The sequence below is a fragment of the Gossypium hirsutum genome, chromosome A11 (genome assembly GCF_007990345.1).
Source record: "Gossypium hirsutum isolate 1008001.06 chromosome A11, Gossypium_hirsutum_v2.1, whole genome shotgun sequence".
NCBI classification, from domain to species: Eukaryota; Viridiplantae; Streptophyta; class Magnoliopsida; order Malvales; family Malvaceae; genus Gossypium; species Gossypium hirsutum.
In genome coordinates, this window is record NC_053434.1 from 15,651,909 (window position 1) to 15,672,115 (window position 20,207).

The 20,207-nt window shown below is 33.4% G+C and overlaps 1 protein-coding gene across 2 annotated transcripts; it reads right to left on the reverse strand.

The window, feature by feature from the left end:
• Positions 1-9,186: 9,186 nt before the first annotated feature.
• Positions 9,187-19,549, reverse strand: LOC107923135 (serine/threonine-protein kinase 19). 2 transcript variants are annotated; one of them, XM_041081161.1, is made up of 9 exons: positions 19,322-19,549; positions 19,153-19,226; positions 18,879-18,959; positions 18,243-18,335; positions 17,894-18,013; positions 16,809-16,880; positions 16,430-16,507; positions 15,714-15,935; positions 15,575-15,588 (listed from the first exon to the last, which is right to left on the reverse strand). In XM_041081161.1, exons 1-8 carry the CDS (start codon positions 19,401-19,403, stop codon positions 15,744-15,746), a joined length of 792 nt encoding a protein of 263 aa, XP_040937095.1. In that variant the 5' UTR covers positions 19,404-19,549; the 3' UTR covers positions 15,575-15,588; positions 15,714-15,743. The 2 variants fall into 2 exon arrangements, with proteins under 2 accessions (XP_040937094.1, XP_040937095.1); XM_041081160.1 differs by having other exon boundaries at positions 9,187-15,935.
• Between the last annotated feature and the right edge of the window lie 658 nt (positions 19,550-20,207).

Genomic DNA, 20,207 nt, shown 5'->3' on the forward strand with positions numbered 1-20,207 from the left:
TGATGACAAAATAATGATAAACAATTGTATTTTATTTAACGTTCTTAATCTGGTTGTTTTTGTGTTTAAATTTCAATTTACTCACAATTTAATCTATTTTTTTATTTTAATATCCTGCATATTTCATGTGTTATTATTAATTAATTCCAAATCATACTTTTTATTATTTATTGTATGTTATTTTTAAACACATATTTATGTTCTAAATATGTTATTTTTATACGTATACGTATACGTATATGTATGTAATAAGATTTCTAATTATTATTATTTGTCAACAATAAGAAGGCATATTCAAAGAATAATAATAAGGTCTAATTTTGTTATTAATCCCTGTATTATGCGTAAGTTACGGATTGAATCTCTATAATTTAATTTTTTCAATTTTAGTCATGTGTTTTTCAAATGTTGAAATTTTAGTATTGACTCAGATTGTAGAAATTAAATTCGTTAGGTCGAATTTTGCTAGTAATTTCATATTATTCGTAAGCTGGAATTAATCTCCACATTTTAATTTGATTATTTTTATTTCTTATACTTTTTGAATTTTAAAATTTAAGTCCGAACTCCAACGGAATTGTTAAATCCACTAACTAAAATGGATTGACTTTTTGTATATATCTTGTGAAAATAGTAAGCTTATATGATATTACACATATGACAATATGCTTACTTATAAGATTTTGAAAATAGTAAACTTTAACAAGTATCATTTAGTCAAGACTGAAATTTTAAAATTCATAAAAGACAAGACTAAAAAATTGATCAAACTAAAATAAAAAGACTAATTCAGAAATTTAGGTATAATATGGGGATTAATACCAGAATTTGACGTAATGGTTAATGTGGACAAAAGGTTAATTATCAATACATATGTCATACCGTGGTAACAGTATATATAGCAGATAATGATTGGAGTGGGCTCGCCAATAGTTGGCACAATTAGATAGAAATAATGGAGCTCAAATTTCATGATTACTATATTAATGAATGTGACAGCAATAAATAAAATAAAATTACTTATATATGTATATATGTGTCATTACTAGTGGGGATTAACTAGGCTAACTATTGAAATGAGGGGTCACTTTCACGTATGTTTGTTGGGCTGAGTAGAAAGAAATTTACCATTCTTTAAGTTAGAGGAGGGTGAATAAAGAATTTAATTTCGCCTTTATATAAGGGTTTCGTTCCACTCAATTTTATTTCGGTTATCAAATAATAAAAAAACAAGTGTAGTATTACATTCTTTATTATTGATATTGTAATTGTACATAAAAGGTGTATATCAGTCACAACAATTCATATTCATATTAGTTCTATATATAATATTATAATATATTTTAGTTTGCTTAGGCCAACTCGAAATATGAGCCTCAAATTTTATTAAAGTCTATTTATATTTGTAAATGACTAATCTAAGCCTCTTTTAAGTAAACTTGTCCAAGGGCCAAGAAACTCGCCTGGCCTGTATCGACTTGAGCAACGCTTGGACAATGATCGTTTTTCACTTTGGGTTGGCCCAACCCAACCCAAATTCAATTTAAATAATAATAAAAATATTTTTTTAAAAAATAAAATAATGTATATAATATGAACTGTTTTTTTTATATTTTATTAATTTTTTAATAGTAAAACGAGCTTTTTGGACAAACCAACTTGAAAACGGGCTTGGGCTTGAAAATTGTTTTGTGGTCCGACTCATAAAGACCTCTACTTTTAAGCCCGCCATAATGCTTTTAAAAAAAATACTATTTTTAATTTAATATGTTTTTCTTTTATTAAAATTTTAAACATAGTCAAACTTAACATAATTTTAAGGTCTCTTTGGACAACACAGGGTAGTAATTACACTTTCTTGTAATAGAAAGAATTATAATTTCCAATACATGTTTGGGTGACATGTAATTACATCCTAATCCTATATTTCATATTTGATAGTACAAATTGTAATTACACAGTTAAATAATTTATATTTTAAAAAAAATATTAATCTTTATAAAAAGTTACCAATATGATAAAAGAATTTCTAAACGAGTAATAAAAATTAAAATAAACTAATCATATGTAACATGTTAGTCTAAGAAAGTAGTTGATAATATGATTACTAATAAAAATAACAATTAAACTAAACATCGTATGCAATTTTATCTAATTTCTCTAGCATTACATATTGATCAAATTTATCATCATCTAAATTTGAATTTGAAACTATATCTATGTGACTACGTGCGCATAAAACAAACGATTTTATAAACCAAATTTAAGGTGCGGTTTTACTATAAGCATACAGGTCAGTAAATTTAAGGTGTGGTTTTACTGTAAGCATACAGGTCAGTTATAATATTTATAAGTGTACAATGGAACACTTAGAGTATTTCAAATATCGAACTCAAAGCAGTCGGCGATTTAATGATTTCTATTAAAAAATACACGCAAGAAAGGAGTCTAACTAGCTACTCAATAATTGCTATAGTACGACAAAGCATAAACAGAGATTTTTAACACTAATTTCTAAATTAACTATCCTAAGGACTAAATTGTAAAGATTATAAAGTACTAAAAATTCACAAATAACTAACAATAGGGTGTTGGTTAACTTTGATGTGATTCATTAATCTGTGAACTAAGGTCCTACACCGCTTGAACTCCCAAAATGGCTTCATTTTACCTCTCAGTCTCAATTTTACCAAGTTAGACAAATTAATCCGGATTATCTCTCAATCTCATTGGTTACCTTGGGACTAATGAATTAGTGTCTAACAAGATCTCCTCTTGGTCTCACTTGCCTAGATGTTCCCTTAGGGTCGTCAATCCTAAGTTTTTAGGTTTATTTAATTAATCCAATTTATTACAATTTAGTCCCTTAACTAAAAATCAACCTACCCACATCACTATTAACCAACCCCCTTTGGAGTTTAGTTATCCATGTTAAAAACTGGGTAAACAAACATAAAAATCAAAACTTTAACAACCATGAACATAAACCCTAAGGAAAACATAAAAGTTTGGATTTTTACTATTTAAAACTTGCAAAAAAGATAAATGGAAGCATCTAACAGTGAAATCTAAAGCTAGGAACATAAAAGGAACAACTTTTAACTGATTAAACATAAAAGAAACTGAAACGCATCAAACTTAAAGCTGAAAATGACATTACAAGAAAGGGAAAAGGATTAAAGTTGTAAATAAACCTAGCTACAGTAATAACTAACCTAACTAACTACCATTACCGCTAAGAAGAACAAGAAAATGTGTAGGAAAAGTAAACCCTAACCTATGGAAAAGAAAACTACTTTAAACCTAAACTAAAAGATGAAAGAAAACCTAAACTATAGCCTCTCTTTTTTTCTCTCAATAAAAAGTGGCTTTTAATACTTGATTTTTGACCCAAAAATGTTGTCTAAAGTGCCCTTAAGTACTGGCTTATGATTGGTGCTTTGAGTGGACAAACTCTACCCCTGATGTTATTTTTTTCCCCACACAGTAGGGGTATCTCGATACTCATAGGAGGATATCGCAATATCCTAATCAGTCCACTCAATGGGTGTAATCATGAGGTGGGTATCGCAATACCCTAAAGGGATATTGTGATGCCCCTGTATCTTAGTCCCAAATCTTCTCCATTTCGAGTCTGTCAATGGTATTGCGATATCTTAGCTCCATTATCGCGATACCACTGCTTGTGGTTTGAATTTCACTCCATTTCAGTCGCCTACATGTCCCTATAACACTCAAACACACATTAGGATCCCCAATGACACAACTGGCCATTTTCGATCATAAAATAGCACAAAATAGGCATAAAATTCGATCATAAAATAGCACAAAATAGGCATAAAATGCATTAAATATTTATTAAAACCAAAGAATGAAAATTAAGCAAAAACTACTAAAAATACATTGAAAACAAGCTTGTTAAATTTAATGGAAGCCTAATTTTACACATCAAATTGTGGCAAATCACTATGATATTAAGATTATCAAGATTCTGTTCTTCCATGTACACTTCAATGGATCTTCCCAATTCCACCTATGAATTAAGTTATGAAGTATGCAATATGATAGTACGACCAACTTTTTTTTTAATGTTATATCAATCAAGATGATATTGTTAATATGAGAAATCTTTTTTTTTTTAAAAACAAATATCCTCTCAACCACATTTTGAAATTTTGAATGTCTCAAATTAAAGAGTTTACTAGTCAAATATTTTTTATAACATTTTTTAATAAATAAGTATATTGTTTTTTATAATATACAGCATGGACGCGTAAATAAGTTAAATTGAGAATTTTTTGCCATTATTTTTTTATAAATAAGTATGTTATAATATTTTTAGTCTTTTGTAACATGTAAATTATTTTTTATAATTTACTTTTTGACCATAACTTTAGAATTTAAATAATATAATTTTTTGTTATAACTTTATAAAATACACACATAAATTACTTTTTTATAAAATAATATTTTTAAAATTTATAATATAACTTTAGAAATTTTGACCATAACCATGCTTATGATATAAATTTTATAACTTAAGCTTGTAAAAAAATAATTTCTTAAAGCTAAATCATGTATGAGTGTTTAGAAAATCATATGGTAATTGGATTTGGGTGTAATTATCCACGTAATTACTTCAAGTCTTACCGTTCTCCTAAGAATTGGAAAGTATAATTGGGGTGCTCCAATTATATCCAATTTAGCGGAACTCATAAATTACAATGACTACCCAAATATGCCACCCACATGTAATTACAAGCAATTATATCCACATCCAATTACTAAATGGTATTCCAAACACTATCTTAATTTTATTTTATAATATTACATATTTAGTTTTTATGTGATAAAAGTTATATGATATATAAAAATAAAATAAAAGAATATATTGTCTTGATTTGTGGTTAAAGCTTTTATCAAACACCCGTTTGCCATAGGTCCAAACCATGTTACTTAAGGGGGAAGCCATGACGGCAGGTAGTGGCCTTCCCCCCTCCCCCTTCCCCTCCCAACGGTAAATTTGAAAACTTTTCCCTTTAAAATTTAGGAAATTTCAAATAGTATAATAGTAGACTTGCACTTTCCTATTCAAAAAAACATGATGATTCATCTTTGGTCCCTTCAAATTAATTTCTTGACTTCACCACTAATGTTACCCCATCTCTACCCCTAATATTGTATCCAAAAATAAAAAATAAAAAAAATATTACAGAATTAAAGAATGAGTGAAACTGGACCTTGAAGATTGAAGTTCAAGCCCGACTAATATTTAAAATATGCTTTTTTTTAAATCTTTTTTTAAATTTAATATTTTTATCCAAACCATCCCAAACATTCAATGGAATTAGATTATATTTATATGTATTTTTTTTAACATTAATCTCATTATAAGTTCTTATTATATCTACTCTTTTTAATACAATGCTTAAAACTGCTCATAGTCCTTCCTTCCCAACCTTTAACAAGGAAGATAACGAAGAAGAAGAGGAGGATTAGAAATGTAAATATTAGAGAAGAGAAAATTGAAAACAGGTATAGGATATGTGATGTATTGAATAATAATATTGAAGGGTAATTTAATGCGTATTAATTTGGAAGCATCTATATTTTATTTTATGATTATCATATCAGCCTATGAAGGGATAATTAGCATTTGAAAGTGAAATTTGTGGCCATAATCATAATTATATTACATATTGTTGTTGAACATTCTACTCTAACTTGGACAATTTCAATCAACAATTCCTATATACTTAGCATTAAAACAATTAGATACATTCATACTAAATGCAATATTTTTAACAAAGTAGTTTTTTTTTTCTAAAATATATTTTGGTATATGATATAATATTTCAATTACTTTATTATATTATATATATTTTTTTTGTATGTAGTGGTAAGCTTAGAAGTGATATATGCGATGTTGGAGAATGAGTGACGGCTTCATATTTTCCTGTTTGGAGCCAATAATTTAGAATCATGGGATTCCATTTTTCTTTTTTGCCTTCTTAATCTCTAATGTTTGTTTTATATATCATTATTCTCTAATGTCCTCTTTCTCTTTATTTGAAGATTATATCTCATTATAGGTTTTGATTATATCTGTTCTTTGTGCGACAATGCTTAGAACTACCTATAACCTCTCTCTAACCCATAAATAGGAGAATAATATATGTTTCATGACACTCAAATTCACATATTGGCAACAGTATTCATTGCCAATTGAGGTAAAAGACTCAATCAGCTTCCCAACAACATATTTAATTTCAAGAGTTATATTAATTAATTAACATATTCTTAGAAAAAGAAAAAACAAACCCCTGAAGGTGCTAGGTTCGGGACCTAAGCTCTAAAACATACCTATATTTATAAGAAGTTACTCATGTGATGATGAAGGCTACCATTTTCAAACTTTACCAACAAACAAACTTTGTTTTTGCTTTTTTGGAACAGATTTAGCTTTTGTAAAAAGCCTTAATTTCCTTTATATTATGATCGGTATTGGATAAAGTTTATTTGTCCTTGATTTCTTCAAGACTTTATGGGGAAGGGGTACTACATGAATGAAGCAATATGTACTATTTTCTTTCTTTTTTCTTTAGACATATTTATAGAAGCAAAGCATCCATTCAAAACTAGAATTATGTTCAATGAATTAGAAATTTTATGTGTATTAAAGTTCTCTCTTAAAAGATAATTCACATTGGTACAAGGACAAGAGGAATAACACAAATTAAATAGACTTTCAAGGAATTAAAAAAGAGATTTCTATATGATTAGTTTGACATATATACCTTCTTACAAATATATATATATATATAAGTCTTTTTCAAATAAAAATTAAAAAAATATTATATTCCGATAGAAAAGAGAAAAAGAAATGAACCACGAGACAAGATTCTGTTGGTAGCTTGTAAAGGGAGGAAATTGTTATTTGTAAGTTTAAGCATCGTTCTGAACCAAAATAAAATAAAATAAAGGGGTATAAGCGTGGTTGATGGATGTGATTGGCAGAATGGCAGTCTTAAAAGCCACTCAGACAATTGTATTTACTTAACTGAGCTAACTCCTCTATATATTTGTTTGACACAGAAACCATATATACTATTAGCTAATGGAAAACCTGACGAGGGCCGAATGATTTGATGCTTCAATTTTATAGGGTTTAACACGCGTATAAAAATGAGGCCATTGGTGACTTTGAATGCTTCATTTGACCACTAAATGAATTATTTGCAGAGAAAGCGTGTATGAAGAAGGATGGAGATGATTCATCCCAGTTATGAGCCCACGAATGAGAGTGACAGCCATGGAAGCAAAATTAAAGAAAGGAAGAAAAAGGGTTCTATTCTGGCATATGGCATATAATATGAAGGATTCTTTTCTCTTTTTTAATTACCATGAAATGCCCCACCAATTATTGTTTGAATGCTAAAATGGATTCTGGAAGAAGAAGAAGAACCCTAGATTTGAGGTAAGTATGGGTTGGGATCCATCGTTATGGCTCAAGCGATGTAATATTTACATCTATGCTACAAGTATGGGTTTACGTATAAACTGGTCCATGATTTTATCTGTTAATGTACTATCAACATTATTGTATAAATGAGGTCTCACTCTAAGGCGTCCCATCCTGAAGAATAAAATCTCAACACAGTGCCTGAAATGTTCGTTTCCTAATGATTAATCTTAATTTCTCTCTTGATGTTTCTGATCCGTAATGTTTAAGGAATCGTAGATGACAGTACCGATATTCTTGCGTCAGCTCAAACTACTTCATTGAAACTGGAAATTAAATTTAAAGCTGAATTAAACTCGGAAAATGAAAACTATAGCATGATGATGTATACTTGTGAGAAATAAAGAAGGCGCGTGTCATGAATTGCTTGGTTGTCTAAAAATATTGACACATATCAATCAAATCTTGAAATTGATCAGTAAAAATGGGGTACTAAGCATGAACCTGCTCCACGTATTGCAGGTCTTTGATTGCCCTTTGGATCTAACCCTGATCCAAAACTAAATTATTAAAGCTTCATTGTTTTTCAAAATTTTTACTACCAATTTTCTTCCACCGCATGATTAATGTTTATTTTTGGCATGTAGCTTATGAACTAACAACACCTACAATCAACCCAACTTCTTGTCATACAAATTAATTTCTTCTACTCAAGGAATTGGTCCTATTTATTAGATTAGAGGTAGTCATCACAACCCTTGAGTGTTCAATCAAATTGCAGCCTTTCATGATTTTGAAAAACTGCTTAACCTAGGGCTGCCCTATATTTGATTCATTCTTATTAGTTACTCTTTCTTTTAAATCAATCTTTGGAGTATATAAATAAATTCCTTCTGATAAAAAAGCAATGAAGAAACCTAAAGCAAACCCTTTTAAACAGCCTTTAAGAAAACTTATCCGCCTAACCGCAGCCCAGGAAAATTACTAAACAATACCTAAACTTTTCTGATTATCTATTAAATTAATTTACATTATCTGATCCGCTTTTTCTCATGAAATTCTAAATTAAAAGCAATGCAACTCGGAAATTATATTTAAACAAGCAAATCACAGAGTACATGCATTCCTTTTTGTTAAGAAACATTAAACTTTTCATTTATTTATTTCTCCAATCCCTTGTGTGAAAGAAGCACCGTGTACAGTACAGTCTTCCAAAAATACCCATTTTCAAGTCATCTTTCTTGTTTATTGTTTCTACCTTGAATTAAATTGGATTTAATGATGATTAGTGAAAGTAAGAAATTAAAACTATTAGGTAGTCATTCAATGGAAATTATCATGCTTAACATATTTTTCTCTAATTTGATGGCTCCTATTAAATCCGAGTTGGGAGTGGTAAAACATTACTTCACCATGATGAACTTGCTTGTTTCCTGTCAATTTTTATTTATTTAAATAGTTAAGTAGAAGTCTACAAAATTTTGAAAACATGATTGGTTTTGGTACCATAGAAAGTGCTTAAGAACTCGAGCCTGGGTTGGGGTTTAGCCACCTTACTTACACCTTGCTTTAATGTTATTCCAGAATTCATGTGATCATGTCCAGACAAGCTATAGAACAATTATTAAGTTCTTAATCCATATGTAATACAAGACAAAAAACCTTTTAACAATGATGACGATAAAAAACGTTGAATCACTTGTGGTAATAATAACAATAACAAATAATGCTGAATCACTTGTAAATCATACCATTATTGAAGTGTTGGCAGATAAAGATCGTGTTGAATAGTAAAACAACACGCACTTTTCAACTCATACCCATACACATTAATACTCTCACCATTATAAAGCATAAATCCACATTCAGTTTTCAGTCACATCTAAATATTTCTTTAAACAACCAACTGGAGAACACTTATTTTATACACAAATAATATTAAAAAAGTGTTCAGCAATTGGATCAAACGATTATGCCAACAGGGCACGAATGGCTTTGCAATAGAAGCAAATAGCCGAGATATGTACCTGATGAAATCTTTCCGCCTTAAGGCAGATATGAAGTATCGACCCAGGGGCAGGGGTTAGTATGACGAAAAAATTAACGTAGCAATACCGGATATGCAAAATTTGGAAGATGTACTATCAGCACTAGAGATGGTGTTACTTAGCAACCTTGATCTATGAGAACTATTCACAGTAGAAATATGAAGAAGTAAAGACAGAATTCAGAAGACTATTCTCATGGCTTGTTACCCCATCACTTTACCAGCAAACCACGTGTTTCTTTGAACAAAATACAGTCCCCTAATAACATAAGTCTATTTCCCTCGTGCAAAAATCTCCACCAACTGCCTAAAATTCTAAGCCATAGCGCACAAGACAAATCAGACACGTTAGTATTAGACCATATCAATGAATTTTTCTCTTTAGGTAGGTTTGCAAGCAAAGAAAATTACCTTTTCGTCTAGATTCTTGCTACACCCAGATCAAAGATAAATGTAAAATTAACCAGTGCAGCAGCAGCAGCTTTCTTTTAATATTGCACAAGTGGCAGCCGTGCCATTTTAAAAACGTTAAAGATTTGCCATTCCGATCTTTTAATTTGATATTAATTCCTTAACCCATCAATTCAAAACGTTAAAATTTGTTTTGAACAGTACACATTCTCAAGAATTTAATCATGGAAGGTTGCCAAATAAATGAATAGTACAAGATTTAGAAGGGAAGACACTCACTTCATCCTGCATTATTTGCAATGCACATGAGTGTACAACAATTGTTGCTTGTGGCTCTTGTTGAAAAGTCAACAAAGGTAGGAAGCAACTTGTTAAAAAGGTTGAGCAAGTTGCACCGAATGTTGAAAAGTTGAATGGGATAATTGCAATTTTGGTCCCTAATTTTTTAGGCCATTTGCAAGTTAGTCCCTGAACCTCAACTATAAATAGGCCTTTTCATTTTTCATTTCAACCATCCCAACCAATCTTTCTCTCTTAGTTTTCTCTCTTCTCCCATTTGAGAATTCTTAAGGAATTCTATTTGTTTGTAATACTTTGAAGATAGTAAAGTTATCATCTAGTGTTAGTGCCCGAGGACGTAGGTATAATTTACCGAACCTCGTTAAAACTCTTGTGTTCTTTTTTGTTCTATTTTTCTTTCAATATTTGAGGGTATAATAGTAGTATTTAATTGTGCTATTAAATTACTATAGAAGGGATATTCTGTCTAAGGAAAGACTTGGTATTTAAGAGATCCATGTGATCCACCTCTCTTCCCTGGGAATTGAACTTTGTGTGATTTTTTAGTACAATAATTTACACGCTTCCGACCCTATTGGAACAACAAGTGGTATCAAGAGCCGAAGGTTAATCGTAGTATGCTCTGTGGTTGCAGTTTAAACTGATCTTCCACATCAGAAAAGATTTCCTTAGGTATATTGAAAGATTATGGAGAAAACGGTCGGTGTAGGAGCTTCAACATCGTCCATGTGGACAAGACCGACAATTGCAAATGCAAGATTGGCCGTGGAGATCTTTGATGGCACGGGCCATTTTGGTATGTGGCAAAGTGAGGTTCTAGATGCCCTTTTTCAGCAGGGTCTAGACATTGCCATTGATGAAAAGAAACCAGATGATGTACAGGAGAAAGATTGGAAGGCGATCAATCGGTTGGCATGTGGCACAATTCGATCATGCCTTTCTCGAGAGCAGAGGTATGCTTTTTCAAAGGAGACTTCTGCAAATAAGTTGTGGGTGGCACTTGAAGAAAAATTTTTGAAGAAAAACAGTCAAAATAAGCTCCACTTGAAGAAAAGACTGTTTCGCTTCACATACGTCCCAAGTACCACAATGAATGATCACATCACCAAATTTAATCAGTTAGTCACTGATTTGCTGAATATGGATGAGACATTCAAAGATGAAGATTTGGCTTTGATGCTGTTGGGGTCACTTCCTGAGGAGTTTGAGTTCCTAGAAACTACTCTACTTCATGGCAGGAGTGATATATCTCTGAGCGAAGTCTGTGCGGCCTTATACAGTTATGAACAGAGAAAGAAGGACAAACAGAAAAACTCAATCAGAGATACAGAAGCTTTAGTAGTCCGAGGTCGTTCATACACTCGGAAGAAAACTCAAAAGGGGAGATCAAAGTCAAAGTCCAGACTCGGGAAAGATGAATGTGCTTTTTGTCATGAGAAAGGCCACTGGAAGAAAAATTGTCCAAAGCTGAAGAATAAGGGAAAAGCTGCTGTAGATGCTTGTGTTGCTAAGCATGATACTAGTGACTCTGAACTATCACTGGTTGCATCATCATCGTCGTTCCATTCAGATGAGTGGATATTGGATTCGGGTTGTACCTATCATATGTCCCCTAACCGGGAGTGGTTCTCTGATTTAGTAGAACTAAATGGAGGAGTTGTTTATATGGGCAATGACAATGCCTGTAAAACTGTTGGGATAGGTTCAATCCAAATAAAGAATCAAGATGGATCAACCAGAGTTCTGACTGATGTTCGGTACGTGCCCAGTTTGAAGAAAAATCTTATCTCATTGGGAGCCTTGGAATCCAATGGTTCAGTTGTTACTATGAGAGATGGGATTTTGAAAGTGACATCTGGCGCACTTGTGATATTGAAGGGCATCAGGAAAAATAACTTGTATTACTACCAAGGTAGTACAGTTATTGGAGCAGTCGCTGCAGCTTCCGGTAACAAAGACTTGGACTCAATGCAGTTGTGGCATATGAAGTTGGGACATGCCAGCGAAAAATCCTTGCAAATTCTGGCAAAGCAAGGATTGTTGAAAGGTGCAAAGGCTTGCAAATTAAAATTTTGTGAGCACTGTGTTCTGGGAAAGTAAAAGAGAGTGAAATTCGGCACTGCTATCCATAATACAAAAGGTATTTTGGAATATATTCACTCAGATGTGTGGGGGCCTTCCAAAACACCTTCGTTGGGAGGAAAACACTACTTTGTTACTTTTGTTGATGACTTTTCCAGAAGAGTTTGGGTGTATACCATGAAAACTAAAGATGAAGTGCTTGGAGTTTTTCTTAAATGGAAAACTATGATCGAAAACCAGACTGGCAAGAAAATCAAGCGGCTTAGGACGGACAATGGAGGGGAATATAAAAGTGATCCGTTCTTCGATGTGTGCCAAGAGTATGGTATTGTTCGACACTTCACAGTTAGGGATACACCACAACAGAATGGAGTGGCAGAGCGTATGAATCAAACATTGCTGGAGAAAGTTCGATGTATGTTGTCCAATGCTGGGTTGGGCAAGCAATTTTGGGCTGAGGCTGTGACATACGCTGGTCATCTTGTTAATCGTTTGCCATCATCTGCATTAGAAAGAAAAACTCCTATGGAGGTATGGTCTGGAAAACCGGCTACAGATTATGATTCCTTACATGTGTTTGGATCCACTGCATATTACCATGTGAAGGAGTCAAAGTTAGATCCGAGGGCAAAGAAAGCTCTCTTTATGGGAATCACTTCTGGAGTGAAGGGATTTCGTCTTTGGTGCTTAAGCACAAAGAAAATGATCTGTAGCAGAGATGTTACCTTTGATGAATCTGCCACATTGAAAAAGGTAGCAGATAAAGATATTCAGACGAGCACTACTCCACAGCAGGTGGAGTGTACTCCAAAACAGGTGGAGTTTGAGCAGATGGGGATTTGCCCAGTTAATAAGTCTAATTCTCCAGCCACAATGGAGGAATTAGAGGTTGAAGAGGTTCTGACCCAAGAACCACTAAGTACACCAGAACCAGTTGCAGTTGCAAGGCCACGGAGAGAAATTCGTAAACCTGCTCGATTTACTGATATGGTGGCCTACGCCCTTCCCGTTGTTGATGATATTCCTATCACTTATCAAGAAGCAATGCAAAGCTTAGAAAGTGATAAATGGAAAAGCGCCTTGGATGAAGAAATACAGTCTCTCCGGAAGAACAATACTTGGGAGTTGGCGCAATTACCGAAAGGTAAAAGGGCAATCGGATGCAAGTGGGTATTCGCAAAGAAAGATGGATCTCCTAGCAAGAAGGATATTCGCTACAAGGCAAGATTGGTAGCTAAAGGCTACGCTCAGAAGGAGGGAATTGACTACAATGATGTATTTTCCCCTGTTGTGAAGCATTCCTCCATTAGAATTTTGTTGGCCTTGGTAGCACAGTTGAATTTGGAGCTAGCTCAACTTGATGTTAAGACGGCTTTCTTGCATGGTGAGTTAGAAGAGGAGATCTATATGACTCAGCCCGAAAGATACACAGATGCTGGTGGTAGAAATTGGGTTTGTAAGCTTAACAAATCGCTATATGGATTGAAGCAATCCCCGAGGCAGTGGTACAAGCGATTTGATAGCTTTATGAGAAGGCAGAAGTACACAAGAAGCAAATATGACAATTGTGTGTATTTGCAGAAGCTGCATGACGGATCTTTCATTTATCTACTCTTGTATGTTGATGATATGTTAATCGCTTCGAAGAGCCAAAATGAGATAGATAAGCTGAAGGCTCAGTTGAATCAAGAGTTCGAGATGAAAGATCTAGGTGAGGCCAAGAAGATTCTCGGCATGGAGATAAGTAGAGATAGACAGAGAGGCAAGCTTTGTTTGAATCAGAAGCAATATCTGAAAAAGGTATTACAATGTTTTGGTGTAAATGAAAACACAAAACATGTAAGTACCCCACTTGCTTCTCATTTGAAACTTAGTGCTCAATTATCTCCGAAAACTGAAGAAGAAAGAGAATATATGGCAAAAGTCCCATATGCTAATGCAGTTGGGAGTTTGATGTATGCGATGGTGTGTACGAGGCCTGACATTTCACAAGCTGTTGGAGTTGTGAGCAGGTATATGCATGATCCTGGAAAAGGACATTGGCAAGCTGTGAAATGGATTCTACGGTATCTTCGAAAAACCGTAGATGTTGGTTTAATTTTTGAACAGGATGAAGCACTTGGTCAGTTTGTAGTTGGATATGTTGATTCCGACTTTGCTGGTGATTTAGATAAACGTCATTCAACTACGGGGTATCTGTTTACTCTTGCGAAAGCCCCAGTGAGTTGGAAGTCTACCTTACAGTCTACAGTAGCTATGTCTACTACAGAGGCAGAATATATGACAGTTACAGAAGCTGTTAAGAAGGCTATTTGGCTTAATGGATTATTGAAAGACTTGGGAGTTGTTCAAAGTCACATTAGTCTATATTGTGACAGTCAGAGTGCTATTCATTTAGCGAAAAATCAAGTCTATCATTCAAGAACCAAGCATATCGACGTAAGATATCACTTTGTGTGGGAAGTCTTTGAAAAAGGAAAAATTCTACTTCAGAAGATTCCGACAGCAGATAATCCCGCAGATATGATGACCAAGGTGGTAACAACAATCAAGTTTAATCATTGTTTGAACTTGATTAACATCCTGAGAATTTGAGCACCTTTAGGTGTATGGCGCTCGAGAGCGCATTTGGAGGCACTACAAAAGATAGCTTTATCGAATTTGGGGAGTTGAAGGAAGTATGTGAAGATGTGATTATCCTAATCAAATCTTCAAGGTGGAGATTGTTGAAAAGTCAACAAAGGTAGGAAGCAACTTGTTAAAAAGGTTGAGCAAGTTGCACCGAATGTTGAAAAGTTGAATGGGATAATTGCAATTTTAGTCCCTAATTTTTTAGGCCATTTGCAAGTTAGTCCCTGAACCTCAACTATAAATAGACCTTTTCATTTTTCATTTCAACCATCCCAACCAATCTTTCTCTCTTAGTTTTCTCTCTTCTCCCATTTGAGAATTCTTAAGGAATTCTATTTGTTTGTAATACTTTGAAGATAGTAAAATTATCATCTGGTGTTAGTGCCCGAGGACGTAGGTATAATTTACCGAACCTCGTTAAAACTCTTGTGTTCTTTTTTGTTCTATTTTTCTTTCAATATTTGAGGGTATAATAGTAGTATTTAATTGTGCTATTAAATTACTATAGAAGGGATATTCTGTCTAAGGAAAGACTTGGTATTTAAGAGATCCATGTGATCCACCTCTCTTCCCTGGGAATTGAACTTTGTGTGATTTTTTAGTACAATAATTTACACGCTTCCGACCCTATTGGAACAACAGCTCTTTCGTCAACCTGTTAAAAAATTTTCTTCATCTAGTTGACAGATGATATAAAGAATTAAAAGCTAACAAGTCAAGTACGTTAGTACCTAAACCTGATATTTAAGACTGAGCCAAAAGAGAAGCAATATAAACCACCTATCACTGCTAGTAGCATCTTCCTGAGATCTAATCCCTTGAAACCTGAACAACTATACCAGATGGTGTATGGGCAGTTTTAAGATGACCTGATCCAATCAAGTCACGAAGGAGAAACCTCATATCAAGAGGAGACAATCGAAGGCGCATCTTCTCAAGAGGGGCCAACATCATCTCTTTATATCTCCTACGATTTAAAAGAGAAAGGAGTTCCTTCCTTCCCTGAAGTCCAAGCAAAATAAGAACACCATAAGTGCAACACTGACAGAACAGAGGACTTAAAATTTAGGTATCTTAGGTAAAATCCAAAAAGCAGTCAGACTTTGCAAGGTAAAACAGCATCTAAATTATTTAAAGTACTTAGTGCAATACAAAGTTTTGAAAAGTTATGGAGGATGTGCATATATATCATAACCTCATATACCATTTCCTATGTTCAGGACCTTTTAATTTGCTAGCAACCAAAAATTTTGAAAACCAACATAAAATTAAGAAATCAAAAGGATTCTATCTTAAATTTCTGTTCAACTCCTTATAACCAGAAAATTCATATATAGTTCCAATGATGAGTCGGTGCATGTATTTTCAAGCAACTGATTCACAAAATGATAAGAACTTCATGTACAGAAGTAATCAAGAAATTAACTCCTCCTTTGCAAAATATAATAACATCTCCCAGCTAGAGCAGGAAAACTAAATGAAAAAAAAAAATTTACCTGGGAGAGTCCTTTCAGTACTGAACCTATATTTGGGATTGCAAACCAGTACATATTTGGATCAATCAATTGGCGAGTCTGAAAGAGAAATGTCCTTGTTAGAAGAGGAAATTACTCAAGGAGACATCAAACATGCCTAATCTAATGCAACTGTGCAATAAGAGGAAAAGGAAACCAGAGGGAAATGGAATTGCACAAGTGCCATGTGGTAGGAAAGTAAACAGAAAAGAAAAAGCCCAATATGCATTCAAATAAACACCCACAATTGTTTTTATGAGATGTTGCAGAGTACTAGCCATATAATATTGAAGTAACAAAGGATAAAAACTCAACATGCTAAAATAATATGACAAACTCACCAGAACCAAAGTTCACTTACAAGAAGGCCAGCATTGATTAGGAGGGATATGTGTCCATCTTTCACCTGTCCCCCTAGTGATAAGAGTGCATACTGCAGCAAAGATAAACCATGAATTATAGAGACAAACATGCATGCACTGATGCACATGAAAATGGCACCTGGACAGATTAAGGCCTCAACATTCTGCAAAAAAAATTCTGAAAACAGAAGCGGCAATTTATTCATAAAAGATTAGGTGCCTTATTAGGTAGCAGGAAAATTTCATGATATAGGATCGCTGAAGTAATAATTTTAGCCCACATGTCAAATTCACACGTACACATATGATTTGCCACTATATAAACAATTTGATAATTAGTAAACTATATTAACATTTTCTCATCAGAATGAGTTGATAAATATGTCATGCACACCAAATGTACACATACATTACAACTAAAATAACTAAATACATTAGCACCCAAAAATAAAACAGGAGCATCATCCCAAAAACAAACTAAAATACAAGATTGCAGATTGGAGATAGATCTGCTGATTACTTAAGCAAATGGTCTGAGCCACTTGAAATTAATTAGAGAAAATCTTTTTGGCAAGTCAAAACTCCAAGTAGAGGCAGGCATGCTGAGAGATTAACAGCCAAAGATAAAATAGCATCCTAAAGGAAATCAGGATTACCAAAAATCTATGCAGACTAACAAATATAGATGCCTCTACCTAGTCCAACAAAAAATATGTGGGGTCTGCCTGTTCTGTATGCCAACATTTAATACAATTAGACCCCGGGAAAAAATCTTGGAGATCCAAACAAAGAATAGCTTGTATAAGATCAAATGTTCCTCAAAGGAACAACCGAGGCAATTCCTTGAAAGGAGGGGAAAGTAGGCACACCACAAATGCATTAAAAGGACATGCATGGTAAACAGAAAGAAACCATCAGACATACAAGCACGGAAAGGCATAAAAAATGTTCAGCAATGAATCCAATTCCACTCAAGGAATGAAGTTGAAGAGTGAGGGTTCTAATAAAAACACAAAGTTATATCTATCTCAAGCAGAGTAAAAATTAAATAAACAGCATGATTCATTGGTGTTTGGCCACTCACCAGTTCTTCATGTTCAATGCTAGGTTCCAGCTTGGACTCAATAACATGCCCTTTAAACCACTTAAAAACATCAACATCACCTTGTTTCTTTTCTTCCATTCTTTTGACAACATGCTCTAACTGCACAAATATTATGGACAAAGAAAATTGGTCAAAAGGAAGCCTATTTAGCTAGCTTACAACAACACAAACATCACTTGCCAAGAGTGCCAAGCACTACAAACCCTCATGCCTCAACCAGAGCCAACCAGATTATATGTAACAGGTTCTCACTTTGAACTAATTGAAACTGAAGTTGAAAACTAAATGTGGCATCATTTAGGGATTTAGAAAACATCAATAGACCAACCTGTTTTAGATAATCTTCTAAAAACATTATTCCATGATCATCTTGCCCTGTATTTAGTTTGAATATGCGCACTACCTTGTCCCTCCTTAGAGACTGCAGAAAAGTAATATATTATAGAAACCACACGGGACTATGTGAGAAGTTATTCTACTAAATTCAGAAGAGAGAGAATTGCAAGAAACATTACAATAAAAGAGAACTAACAAACAAGAACATTTACTTGCTCACTCTATTAGAACCAGGAATATTCTGACCACATAGACTTTTTTTCTTATCACCTTTCAGTCACAAAACATGTTCCAAATATCTAATTTACCAAGAACCAAATGATGTGTCAGTCATAAAACATACATGTCTATCTATAATCAGCAACGAGCATATGGATCTAACCTAGGAAACTACATGATGCCTTAGCTAAACACATAAAGTGCAGAAAAGCTAAATACAATATATCTCGGGAACAATTCTGCATAAAACACATCAATTAAAATCCCCCGCCCCCAAAAAAAAAAATTGCTACTCTCACTATTCAGTCAATAAAGCACATTTTTTGGCCAAGCATACCACTGAATCATAGTTCAGGAACAATTCTCCATACGAAGTAATGCTCTAAATTTGAAGGTTAAGGAACCAAACCTCTAGCTCCCTATCCACTTGAGTTCTGTCCTTTACACTGCTATACAATTGTGACTGTAAAATAAAAGGTTGAATTGCGACCTTGCAAATAAAATGAAACAACTTCAGCTTTATCATTTTAAAGTATAAGCAGAAGTAGATACAAAAGAATCTAAATAGAATAAAATTACACACTGCAATGGAAAAGGAACTGATTTTTTAACAGAGAAGTGCTAACAAATTGTTTTAAGAAGGGAAAAAAAGGGGGGGTAAATTTTAGGAGTAGATAGCTAACCTTATCAATTTGAGGAAACTGAGCTCGCATCATACGAAGGGCCACATTAGTATCGCTAAAGCTGAGATTTTGCTCTGCGAAATTAGAAAGCATTTATGATGACATTCGCTAAAACAGGAAAGAAAAAATTGGTAAGCATTTAATTTTGTTTGAAGCGCTAAGCTTTTACCTAGGGAAAGAGAATGATTAGCGTCTCTATTTTCAGCCTCGATCTCTTCTGCTTCTCTTCTGCGTTTCTTTCCTCTCTCCATCTTTAACGGAACCCAAATCCAACGGGAATTGGAACTTTGGCGCCTCACCCACCCCTCGGTTCTGGAACTTTCCCTATAGCAATTGTACTTGCATGTGTGAGCTCAATCTGGTCGTTGATGTGGCAGAAATGTTTTTGTAAGGTTAAAATATGCTGTTAGTCCAATCGCTTGTATAGAATTTGACATTTTGTCCTTAAGGTTTTTATAAAATATAATGAAAACTTTTAAGGGTGTTTAAATTTCGATTAAAATTGAATTAATCAGCTAGTTAACTAATTTAGTTCAGTCAGAGATTAGTTAAAAGGTTTTTTAAAATTTCAGTTAACGGTTAATTCGATTCAAAATTGAGTAATTAACTGAATTAATTGAATTAATAAAACTCATGAATATGTTGCTTTATAGCTCTAATGTACTTTACCATTATCAGTCTACGCACGCCTTTACTTCATGTAATTATTGCATAGATTTTAGACGATCGTAAGCCCCTGATATCAGTTTTAGCTAACTAGTAGGACCGAGATCTTTTGTAGGGATCCTGGTAGCTGCCTCCAGTTACACACCGAACATTCATCTTGCTTTTGCATATTATTTTCTTGTAGCATAATTATATAATTGAAATGTTTCATATATTTTCATATAGTTATGTATTTAAATCATAATCATATGATTTTTTAATATCTATTTTATTGTGTCGTGTGTTTTAATTCTGCGGTGTGTCCCAAATTATTGAATCTAATTTTAAATTAGCAAAGAATTTTGAATCGAAAGTCATCTCGATGTTGCTGCTACCTAATAAAACTTAAG

What these genes read in the sequence shown, in the direction of transcription:
- LOC107923135 (XM_041081160.1), bottom strand. Translation starts at nt 19,403, where the DNA reads ATGGAGAGAGGAAAGAAACGCAGAAGAGAAGCAGAAGAGATCGAGGCT. An exon ending in TAATCATTCTCTTTCCCTAG is followed by an intron (nt 19,227 to 19,321) that starts GTAAAAGCTTAG and finishes CTAATTTCGCAG; the next exon opens with AGCAAAATCTCAGCTTTAGC. An exon ending in AAGTGGATAGGGAGCTAGAG is followed by an intron (nt 18,336 to 18,878) that starts GTTTGGTTCCTT and finishes ACTTTTCTGCAG; the next exon opens with TCTCTAAGGAGGGACAAGGT.